The 13,198-nt window shown below is 33.6% G+C and overlaps 1 protein-coding gene across 1 annotated transcript; it reads left to right on the top strand.

The window, feature by feature from the left end:
• Positions 1-12,016: 12,016 nt before the first annotated feature.
• LOC140743412 (uncharacterized) lies at positions 12,017-12,933 on the top strand. The gene has a single exon (XM_073074654.1). It carries the CDS (start codon positions 12,190-12,192, stop codon positions 12,895-12,897), a length of 708 nt encoding a protein of 235 aa, XP_072930755.1. The 5' UTR covers positions 12,017-12,189; the 3' UTR covers positions 12,898-12,933.
• The last annotated feature ends 265 nt before the right edge of the window (positions 12,934-13,198 follow it).

The raw sequence follows: 13,198 nt of genomic DNA, 5'->3' as shown, positions 1-13,198 counted from the left end.
TTAAAAGACAGTCGGGTATTTTTGCTTTTTTTGTATATTTTTATTTGTATATTCGTATTTGCATTGTTTTTTTTTATATGTTATAACGATAAAATATTTTACCATTAATGTCTTAGTATTTGTAGAACAAAGTTTGTGAAATATTGGAGGACTGTTTTGTTTTTTAATTAATGTCTCACTCACAATTTTACTTATTTCTCACTGTGCAAAATAGTTGTTTTCACAAGTGGGACTTTCTTTATCAATGGGCTCCTCAAAGCCTCATAGGACCGAGATTAGACACGATTCTATGACGCTTAGGTACCGGGTATACAATTATATATTCCTGGACTTACCACTGACTGACTGACATGCCGTTCTCCATGTTGCCGTCTAGGAACGACTTTGTTGTCTATGGCGGGTTTTCTCCTTTCTACCCCGAGGCAAAGGGAAAACTATGAGATGCCATATATTCAAGATGGCGTCCGATTTAAAATTTTTAACTTTTCATTTATATACTTTATGCTGATGTTTGTTTCTTTTTCGAATAATATTTAGGTGGGTGTTACGATGAAATTGGGAAAAAATGAAAAACCAAGATGGCCGCCGAGATATTAGAGTTTGAAATTTTTCAATTTTCGAGGTGTTTTTGCGGGCTCGTATCTCTTGGGATTTTTAATATTGTTTCGCGATTTTTTTTAATTTTGTCGGATATATCCTCAATTTTGCCAAATTGGATTTTTCAACTAGATGGCGGGTCGTCTGTTAGGCAATTTGTAAAATGTACGAAAAAACGGATTTTTGAAGTGAAATATTTGGAGGTTGACAACGTTTGAGCGATTTGCTTTGTTCGGGGCGGTCGTGGGGCCCGGTCCGAAGTGTTGACAGGTTTGAGTTTTTTCTCCCCACTCTTACAATTTTTCAAACTTTTCATTCAAAAATATGAAAAGTAGAAGGAGAAATATTTTTGATGAACATTTTTCACGGGAATATTTTTTTTGGGTGTCGTAATGACTAAATGTTGAACAATGAACAATCCAACTGTTGTCAACTACGAAATCGTTTCCTTTCACTTCAGTTGTGATAGTTCTACCATTATCATCGGGCGATCGACGCCGATACAATGGACAACCATCGTTGCCTGTAATGGTCAATTTTCGTGGATACCGTTTGGAACACTTGCCGTCGACCATGCACGGTGATTGACGGTTGATGAATCCATGAATCATATTCGTGATTACAACATCATGTAGGTCTGGATCGGTTTAGGAGCAGGAATCTCCGCTCATATGATGTCATCTATTTGATCTGGCCGAATTCTTTCGACTAACCAAATTAGAATGTGAGTATGCGGTAGGCCTCATTTTTGCCATTCGACTGAATACATTGAATAATTTCCATCCATTTCAGACTACATGTAAATGTAATGAATAGATCTTGCCGACCATAATGACGAACATATGTCATTGCATCTTGCGCATATTCATGCATATGACGCGGGATGTGTATGTCGCCGGTAAAATAGTCAATCGACCAACATTTTCTGAATCTCCTTCTGTGCCTATTGCATCGCGTAAATGAATATACTCTTCCGAACGCAATTTAGCTTGATTCAACCGAATGAGAGCCAGGCGCTCTGTTTCGATATTAACGTATTAATATATTATTAATATTAATATTAATATTGTTGAAGCAGTCGACGAAATCGCAATTGTCAGAATTTTCACAAATCATCAAACAATATGCGTAATAATTCATCGAACTAACCTTCTTGGTAGTTTCCTCACCTGATATAAATACAGTAAAAATTGTATTTTAGAACCCCTAATAGGTTAACGACTCTTACAGCCACTCTCTACTAAATTAGGTGTCACTCCTTTTTTGGGTACCAAAAACGCAAACAGAATAAAATGTATATCAAGTTAAAATGAAAACAATGATATTGATCTTACCATTCAATGGATTATTTTTTTGATATTAAAGTGATATCCATCGTCTCCTTGCCAAAACATCAGCGGGTATTGTAACGCGTCATATGAACGGTGTGTTTCATATATTCTTTGTTGTTGCCCAGTATTGCGTCGTGTAACGGCAATTACAATATCACGTGTTTCCATGTTTTCACCAACAATCAGGATTGCCACTTCATCGATTGTTGGAGCATTAAATGTGCGTTCATGTGTTCCAGCTAGTCTTTTATCTGCTCTGATCACAACTTTATAGTCATCACTTGGCATGCGCTCTAAAGCAGAATTGAACAGCCTGACCAATGAATGATGTTCATGAAGCATTTGCTGCAGATCTTGGAGAATTGCTCTTTTCGTAGCTGTGTTGATCCCTTGACGCCGGTCAAGTGGTTCTTTCATATTGCCCATGAAGTATATTTGCAAGAATTTATGATGTGCATCTTTAATAGGGTGCAATGATCCAATGCGATGGCAAATCTGGCCTTGAATCTGTAAAGTCAAAGCCATAGTTATAATTAGATTTACAAACACTTTTTTTTTCAAATAATAACATGTCATTTTTATTTTAGAGACAAATACAGAAATCTAACAAACTACATTCCAGATTTTTTTTACAAGCATAGAAAATAAAGTTTTTAACGTAAATTACCTTAAATGTCGGATTATATCCGTGTTCTTCGATAATTTTCGCCCCAAATGGAGTCATTTAGAAACAGACATTGTATTTTTAAGTGTTCGCTAGAAAATGTCGTGATTCTAGTGTTTCGCCATAAAGCAGGAAACACAATGGCTCTGGTGGCGGGACCAATCATGGCAATTTCACTTTACCACTACCAGGCGCCAGCACAAACCAGGCGTTTCACCAGCAAACTTCAATGCGCCACAATGCTGGAAAACAACATCCATTGGACCAATGCAAACTAAACGATGCAAGCTGTACCCGATGGTGCAATAATATAGAAACACTGCTCGATTCAAATCAATACTTGAACCATTTCTTCTTGCACTTCGAAAATTAGTCCTTTGTTCATCTGTACGGTAAGCTCGACGATTTCTCGTTTCTAACCTAGTCCTTTCACGGTCTGCCTCTCTTTGCTCATTTGTTTGAGAAGCACGAATTAAGGCCCTCCTTTGCTGTATACTAACGCGGCGCTCTTCTCGTGCAATTTCTCGTTCTGCATCAGAAAATTGACTCGCGACATTCCGTTGCCTAATTGCATTACGGCTCGGCTGGGAAAGATTAGATCTTCTAGGACGCGGCATTATTATTAATAGTAATACTGAATATGCACTCGCACAAAACCACATAAAACAACCAAATATAATAACAGTGCCTGAACTTTCGAGACATAGACAATAGCTATATCGTTTACCACAAGGTGCTTGAATGAAAATCCGATTAATGAATTAATCCGAGTGTATCCCAAGCTGCACAACATAGTTTTCAATCATTTTTACTGACATGTGTTTGAAGTACTTAATTATTATTATTTTTTATTTTTTATACTCATTCTCATTTTATAAAGCAGTGATAGCCTAGTGGTTAAGAAACTCGGCCTCTCGACCGAGGGGTTCGAGGTTCAAATCCCAGGCCCACCTCTGATTTTTTAAAGTTATGTGCGTATTAGATATTAATTATCACTTGCTAAACGGTGAAGGAAAACATCGTGAGGAAACCTACATACCTGAGAGATTTATAAAAAAAAATCTCAAACGTATGTGAAGTCTACCAATACGCACTTGGCCAGCGCGGTGGACTATGGCCTAATCCTTTTCATTATCAGAGGAGACCCGTGCCCAGCAGTGGGACAGTAATGGGTTGTTGATGATTCTCATTCTGTATGTATTCATCATCATTCAACTAAATCATAGACAACCTTTAAAAACACATATATACTTTTGTTAACATGTAGAAAAAATCTTAGGTATTATTTTCGGAAATAAAAAATTAAATAATTAATAAATAATTTACACTAATTAATGTCTAAAACAAACAAATATAACAGCACCTGAACTTTCGAGACATTTTACACTATAGTCCATAGATATAGGATGTCAAAGATACACAATGTCAGATAAAACGCGTTACCAAAACTGATATGTGTCTGTGTGCGTAATAGTGTTGTTACGTTCATATTTTTTATCGATTAACATCCAATATTAAGTAGGCAAAGTAGCTTTTGTGTTCAAATTATTACAAAAAATAATTAAATACTATATTTTTATAGATGATTATTTATTAATATTATAAAACATAAAACAAGTATTACGAAATATAAAAAAATAAATTAAACGATACGTAACTCATAGATCAACAAAATAATTAACAATAAATAATCAACAAAATAGATAACATAAATCAACAAAAAACTTAACTTGCTTTTATGTTCTCATCTCATGTCATATCAATCATCGCAATGATTTGGACAGTATGGACGTATTATTTTTTATTGTATTTAATCATTTTGAACCGACTTTCCAATGGGAAGAGGTTCTCTATTAGTCGCCTTTTATGTATGTCCAGCGATTATTTCGCGAAGCCGCGAGTGATCGACAAGATTCAAACTCTATTGTGCGGCTAGTTTTACAGGGGTCCACTTCGTGGAAATCGGATTTATTTTTCTAATTTTCCCGGAAAATTGAAAAACCCGATATACTTGTTTTTCATTTGAATTTGAAAGAATATATATAAGTAATATTCGTGGTTCTGAGAATCATTAAATACTATATCAAAATTAGCAAAAAAAGTGCATTGGAAGTTGTTTATTTTCTTCTAGTGAAAAATTTCACTGCTTCTAGAACCGTATTTAAAAAAATGCCTTAAATCTACTTAAGGACTGCAAATTGCAACGCCATTTAAATAACATCAATTTGATCATACTAATATTATAAAGGCGAAAGTTTGTGAGGATGGATGGATGAATGGGTGGATGTTTGTCGCTTCTTGTAACAAAAACAGCAAAACAGATTTAAATGAAACTTTCCAATAATATATTTTCTATATCAGAATAACATATAGACTAAAATTTATAAAGATATTACGTGGTTCGGCTATAATGTACCGACAAGTATTAAGAAGTTGCAAAAATTCTTGCGCTCTGAGAGCTGTCTGGGCGAACGCTGCATAAACCGTTTGTACGCTAAAACAGTATTTCCTTCAGCTAATGAAAAGTAATTATATTTTTATGTTTGTAAATAAAATAACTATTAACTGTATTTTTATTGGCCTCGGAAAATTACAGTTTTATTTAAATGAGTGCGGATAGTACACCTGTCAAGCTTTAATAATTTACTTTCATATTTCAAACGAAGATCGAAATAGATTTCGATTACGCTTTTCATCAGAAGATATCTATGGTTATCTAATGGATCTTGATCTAAAATATGATATTTCATATCGTTGAATAGATGTTGGTTATTACGCAAAACAATTAAGACACTCTTGGCAAAAATAAAATCATCCATTCTTTTTGTTTTCATATTTTCTCTAAAATAACTCTCAGCGCTACAACACAAAGTCACAACGTTTCTGGATGGGTATGTAAGATAGCCGTCGCCTGTTTGTGAATAATCCCTTTTGATAATTAAGCTATTGTAAAACAAATCCGAAGAATTACTTAATAGACTTTGTACACAAAAATTACAGTGAATTTTTTTACTTATTTTTTTTACTACATATCCAGATATATAAGTAACAATCATCTTAGATATTTGAGACAAAGAAGCAGAGTTATCTAAGAACACTAGCTCTTCGTCAAAATCAGTTTCTTGGTATTGACTATTTTCATAAATACCATCCTGTGCCAGTTCTTTGAAAATCTTATTATAGTTAGAAGAACTGTTGATTTTGTCAATTGTGCCAGAGGTAGATAACACTGTGATTTTATCTAATTCTAAGCAATTTGCATTTTCACTAATTTTTATTTCGGTATGGCATAACAATCTTTTATAGGCGGCTATAAAATTTTTAACGGTAGGATTGTTATTAAAACCTCCTTTTGAACGAATGGCTCCAAAAAAAGTTTCTAAATGATCCTGTGATAGTTTATATACAGGAAGAAATCGTAGACAATCTTTTTTTTCTATGAAAGATAAATACATCAATTTTAATGCAATTCCGTTTGTGATAAAACCTAAAAAACCTAAACGTCTTTGGGTAGTTATTAGTAGCCTACCATCTTGACCTTTAAGGGATAGGAAGTATTCAGAGATTTCATCAAGTTTGTTGAAAACATCGGCTTTATTACTTGGACACAGTGGCTTTTTAAATCCTAAATTATTCAAATTTCTGGAATTAAAAATGTCAAATATATCATTTACATGATGAAGAAATTGTACTGTTGCTTCCGAATCCTTAAATTCCGCCATTCTGAGATCTTTTTCACAAACGTGTATAGCTACACCCACCGACCTACTCAATAATTGTGCAGCTAGTCGGACTTTCATTTTTTGGGTCTTGAAATTAATATGTCGCGCAGTTAATTTATTTGCAAGATGCAGGCCCTCGTTTCTCTGTAAATTCTGTAATTTTTCGACAAACATAAAATCAATTTTTCGTCCCGTACTGTCGTAAAAAATTTTATGATCTCCAAAGAAATTTCTTATTAACTTAATAAGATGGCATGGATCAAACAACACATAATATTTCCTACTTTTATAAATAAAATATGGTTTATATGGGCCCGTAGTTAAAGATGCACCGAGTGATTGCACCATATTTAAATTAGATGCGATCCCATCAAATGTTATTGAAATCACATTACAATTGGTATCGTTTAGTAAATCAAGACATATTTTTAATAATCGGGCTTTTTCAGATGCAGTAAAACTTTTAGCTGGAAAAAAACCAACAGGTAATTTCCAATACCCGTTTACAGCTACCACCATAAATACAAGTATTTCTTTTGCAACGTCTATCTCCTCACCATATAAATCGTTGCCAATGTTTACGTATCCGTAATGTTTCCTACCAACTAATTCAGGCTCTTCTCTAATTTTAATTTCGTCAAAACATAGTGACACATGCACCGGTCCTTTTTTTGCTAATTCTGATATAGTATTTAATGATTCTTGCGTAAACCCCGGCTCACAATCTAAACGAGAATACCAATTTCTTAAAGTATTTACGTGAGGTAAACACAAATTAAATTTATCCCTAATATATGAATAACACCTAGGACTATAAAAATGTACCGTAAGAGCGAATTTTTTAAGGTCTTCGTTGTATAAATCTGTTTGACAAATTTGTTTTTTATCTCTACTATTTACCCTGTCTACTAATTTTTGTAATAAATTGTTAGTACACGCGACTTGAACCTCATTACGATGGTCATTAAGCTCACGACTTTCATTAATATCTTTGAGAACTTCCTCTAAAGTTAATAAACGTTTCTTCATCCTTTTTGTCTTCACTCTTAAATTTCTTAAAATTCTATTTTTTTCTGCTATTTTTCCCATAAGCTTTTTTTTTCTAGGAGAAAGAATTTGACCCGAAGTCCCAGGTGTGGGTTGTAGACTTGAAGTTTCAGGGATAATATCTCTATTGACATAGGAAGTTACTAAATGTCTTGATGGCAAAAAATTGATCGGCACAAATAAAGTCGGTACTGCATCCTTCTTTAATATACGCCGGCAACTTCGTTGTACAAAACATTTTTCTTCAAAATGTTTGCTACAGATAACTGCCGATTTATTTGGCGTCCAGTCTGGCCGATTTATTATTTTGATCCATTTGTCACGAACCTCGCTTGATCGACTCGGTATCCTTGAAAAGATATAGGTGATACAAAAATTATTCGAGTTATAATAACAGGGTATTTGACATAAAAATTCAGAAAATGTAAATTTTGTTACTATCCGTCAACTAAGTTTATGTTCTGTTTATATAGGAAACAAACACTATCGCCTGTATACCATTTTTGCGATGCGTGAAATGATATTTATTTTTACAATATATTATCGACACATTATCGATACAATATGACGTCACCATATTGTCAAGCCCTAGCGTGGATTAATAATTTAGTTCTCGTATATATTTTGGTAACTTTACATCTAGCTATGAAATGTATGTATTTATAGCAAGATAAATTAATATGAAATTGTATAAAACCAACTAATATGAAATTTGACGAAATATTGCTTAAAACCCTGGGATAGAAAAATCGTATTTACCTGTGAAACGTATACTTTTGTGGATTATTTTTTCTTGTAACAATACACTTAACAATACAACAAGACACCATTATAACAAAAAATCAGAAATACATTAATAGTAATTTGATTTTCACTAAAACATTAAAACGTCTCGTAGTCGGGGGAGCTTAAGGCTGCTTATTCGAAGAGAAATTGACACACTGTCACTTTTGTTGGCATCTCTTTCTCTCTAGTAGATTGTCTATATGAGTTGACATATGTCTGTCTCATGCTTTGTTGGTCTTTAGCGTAGCGAAAAAATTCTAAGTCTATGCTATAGTCCGATTCATAATTAGGTGTCCAAAATGTAAACAAAGGTCTTGACCTATCAAGAAAATATGTGTCAAATGGCAGTTTCTTATTTTTGACAATATTAAATTAAGACATCGATAATAAAATAATAATCTAAATAAATTAAAATCAATTCACATTTTCCAATATTTGTATTAACTCAATTTCATTTCATACAGTAATAATAATAAAAAACAAGATTTATGAGAAAAAATTAAATTGTGATAATGGTCACACAATCGGCATCCAAAACATTTTTTGTGCCACCATTTTTAAGTTTCGTAGTTGATATTATTCATTTTCGCGATCGTGATCGAACTCGAATTTTTTCTAGTTTTCATAGCGCGTTTTTTTTTAAACTGTGTGCAGTTATTAAGTTTTTGTTTTATGTAGAATTTTGTGAAAGTTTTCGTTTCTTGTTAATTTGTTAAGGTTTGCAATACCTGTCATCGAATTTTGACGATGACATTTCTTTGTTTACATTTTGGACACCTAATTATGAATCAGACTATAAATAAATTTCTGAACGCACACATGAATAGTTGTTACAGTATTTGACAGGATTGGACAACAAATGTTTGACATGTAATAAACAAATTAGCATTTATTGAAATGCTTAAGTATTCATTACACATCTCGAGTTTTCATTATTTTTAAGATGTATTCTGCTATTCGGGGCGGAGACAAATCCAACGAATCAATAACCATGAAAATTGGTTCAACACATCTCCAATTATAAGTGTTGTAACAAACCCGTCTTTGTTTTATATATATACGGTCTTATTCATAAAAAATGCTTATAGAAGGTTTTAAGCACTCATTAGTTAAAGTGTTCAATAAGCTTATAAAACGTTCTATAAAATTGCTTATTCATAAACGTTCCATAAACCTTCTATAACTAATGTGTCGCTAAAGTCAACTATAAATGAAAATGTTGCCATTATAGTGAAGTTCGGCGAACAAATTGACGAATATCCATAGATAAACATCATTAAATGACATTATTTCGTACTAAAAAATATTCTGTCTTGACATTCTTGTCAATGGGTTGTCGATAAAACCAAATCACATGTCAGTGTCATTGTATTTGTAAATACCGCGAATTTAAAAATATTTTATTTATTAAAATGGGATGTGAAGCAAAAGTTGTTAAAAGATAAAGGAGTGAAAATTGGTTGGATATTAATGTTTTATGTAATATTGATATAATTATATAAAGTTAAATTCAATTAAGTTTCGTTTTGTAAACATTCGCAATATCTTATGGCAGTAAACCCTGTATTTCAGAATGTGTACCAGGACCTCTGCGATCTAATTTACGATCATTACGTACGAGATCAATTATAAAATTTACTGTCGATTTATTAAAGCGATAACGCTTACTATAGTCTAATGAAAACAGATCACTCTTTGGTGCAATGTTCTTCGAAGTGAACGGTTTTCTAGATTTTTAATAATCTAAGCTTTGTAAAATTTGCATTGTAATTTAAAATAGTGATATAATAATTATTTATATCACTATTTTAAATTACAATATAATAATTATTTATTAGTTATTTATCGGATATTAAAATAAATTATTTCAAGTTTGTATACAAAATGGACATTGACATAATTTATTAAAAACGTATTGTCAAATTAGGTTAGTAATCACGAATCAGCTGTTGAGAGTCGGCCATCTTTGCCTTATAGCACTGTTATAGTAGGGTTCTGGCCTCTATAAGTTATAGAAGGTTTATAGAACGGTTTAGTGCCTAAAATGCGTTTATGAATAACACTTTTTGACAATCGTACTATAGCAACGTTATAAGTGTGCTATAACTTTTTATGAATAAGACCGATAGATTATAGCTATTTGAAAAAAATATTTGTGAACTTTTTTTTTTAATTTGCAATTTAAAAGAGTCCATAATATAAATGAGTATTTTTAAACTACAATTTTAACACTACATATCATTATATATAGGCCAAGTACGAGTCGAACTCGCACATGGAGGGTTCCGTACCACCAACATTTTCATATTTTTTTTGTTTTTAGTATTTGTTATATAATAACAGCAGCAAGCAGCAGTTGTAAATACATGACTGACAGACAGACAGACAGCAAAGTCTTAGTAATAGGGTTCCGTTTTTACCCTTTGGGTACGGAACCCTTGTCCTTGTAGTACCGGGACCAGAATAGGGCTACGGTATCCTCTGCCTGTCGTAAGAGGCGACTAAAAGGGGCTTCTGGGGTTGCGGGTGGCAAGAGTGGGAGCTCAAACCGTCCAGCAAGCGACCCCGGGAAGGACAGCGGTTTGTGTGGTCGCATATCGCTGTAATCACCAGGGGATGTGAGAGGAGCGTAAATTGCTCCCCCAGGGCAGAGCCCGATAAAAGGGCGTCGCGTTAGGAGGACTCCGGTTGTGTTCCGTTGGAGATCCCGGAGTTCTCCACCAAACGCTGAGGACGGCCACCGGGGGGGTTTTAGTGCGGTAAAAATCCCACATAACCCGGCGTCACTCCCATGGCCAAAAAAATAAATAAAAAAGGGTACGGAACTCTAAAAACACGTTCCTCCTTTCGCAATCTATGGCGAAATATGTTTGAAAAATGTAAGTTTGTTCGCGTAACATTGTAATAACGTGGTCTTGACGTTTTTTAAAGGCCATTGATTTCCTATAAATTTTCCTGTAATATTAAACTAATGTTAGCCTATGGTATACGATTATATTATGTTATAGTCCAAGATCCCAGGGCCACCAGACGTCACGTATTTTCTGACGAAGGAAATGTGGACGATTGAGTAGTGTTAGTATGTACTAAGAACGCATGCCTACCTGCTAGCTTGCTCAGACGGCCAATTTTCAGGTATCAGGTAATCAAGGTACATAAAAACTTTACTTACCTCACGTAAATTCTCCAAGCTAATTTTTACGTATATTTTAGGCAATATCCTTAAAAATAAGTCGCCAATACTCCCAGACACTTTCCGTCGGCCGTATTGCTTTGCAGACGCTTTAAAGCTCCCAAAATAATTACTTAACTTCACGTAAATTCTGATGCTCCATTTTTATATATGTCTACCAGACAACTATTTTAAAATCTTTTACAAGAAGACAGACCGATCCAAGGGGCCAATCATCCCCTAAGCTCAATTTTAATGCCTCTGTGGGTAGGAGCGCGAGGGCATTATCCACGCGCATGAGACTGAGTGAGACATGTATTAGGATATATTGACCTCTCTCTCTCTCTCACTCCGTTACAATTTACTCATATAACTTAATTATTAATATTTAAAAAAATCAGCTAAAATAAAAAAAAATGTTACAAATGGTGACCCAATTGAAAGCAACGAGATATGATGTCATTTTTGACCAGTATTTTTCTCCTTCTATAAAAGATTACGAAAGATTTCGTCGACATGAATCGTCACAACTAGAATTCAACATTACTAGACCAGATCAAGTCCGTCCATCAGATTTCGCGAAAGAATTAAAAAACATACATTTCAAGCAGTCTCTTGTTGAATTTTTTATACTACACTGGGCTACTGATGAGATGATTCCATTCATTGACAATAATAAGATTTTTTTTTAATTTTAAACAATGTTACTCTTTCATCGTGATTAACTATAAAGTTATATCTGAAATCGATGAAGATTTATCATGTTCCGAGCATGAGGAAGCTGATACAAAGATCGTGTACCATGTATGCAACATTGATGCCCAGGCTAATTTTGTGATACGATGCTCAGATACTGATATAGCAGCTATAATGCTGGGAAATATGCATCATTTGAAAAATGGTGATTCCCACGTTTGGATTTTGACCGGCACTGGTAACAAACAGAGGTATATTGACTTGAATACTATCTACGAACAATTCGGACCGTCGTTGTGTCAAAGTTTACCAGCATTCCATGCTATCACAGGATGTGATTTTAATCCAGCATTTTTCAAAAAGGGCAAACAAAGGCCGTTTAATATTTTGAAGAAAAATGAAGAATACCAACAAGCATTTCACCGTTTTGGTTCCTTGGATTTTGTTGGTGATGTAGATGAAGAAGAACGTGTATTCAACATAATACAAAAATTTATCTGTGATGTATACAACGTTCCTGGAATAATTCATGTAGATGCTGCCAGACTCCAACTGTTTATTAACAATTATATGGTTTCTGACATTAATGAAGAATTCAATCGGAAAAATTTGAAAAACTTCGATGCTAGCAGCTTACCACCTTGCAAAAGTGAGCTTTGGCAACAGTTCCGACGAGCTAACTATATTGCTAGTCTTTGGAACAATGCAACTATGAAGATGATAAATATTTTCAAACCCGAAAATAATGGCTGGACATTAAAAGATGGAACATATGATTTTCATTGGTTCGACGGAGATGAATTACCGGGTTTTGTCAGTGAGTCGCTAGAAGAACAATCAGGTAATTTATTTTCGTTTCTCATATTTTTTGTGTCAGTTTAGTTTTTTCAGATCTTCATTGTTTGAATTTTTTTTTTACAGTGGAAGGAAATGAGGACAATGTTGATAGCGACAATGACGATTTAGATATTCAATATCAAGATTGGCTGGATGATGAATTGTCTAATTTCAATGACGATGATAATGAAGATTAGAGGCACTACTCAGAAATTTTCAGAGATTAATATTTTTCTACTTTGTATTTTACTTATGATTAATTCCCAATAAATAAATAATTAAAAAAAAATTGCTGTTATTCAATGAATTCGTTAACACTATCGAGTATTTGATATTGCTTAAAAAA

The sequence above is a fragment of the Epargyreus clarus genome, unplaced genomic scaffold, assembly GCF_041222505.1.
Source record: "Epargyreus clarus isolate Ecla_fem2 unplaced genomic scaffold, WU_Ecla_fem_2.2 ptg000007l, whole genome shotgun sequence".
Lineage (NCBI taxonomy): Eukaryota > Metazoa > Arthropoda > Insecta > Lepidoptera > Hesperiidae > Epargyreus > Epargyreus clarus.
The sequence above is the reverse complement of the archived record's forward strand: the minus strand, read 5'-3'. Positions and strand labels throughout refer to the sequence as shown.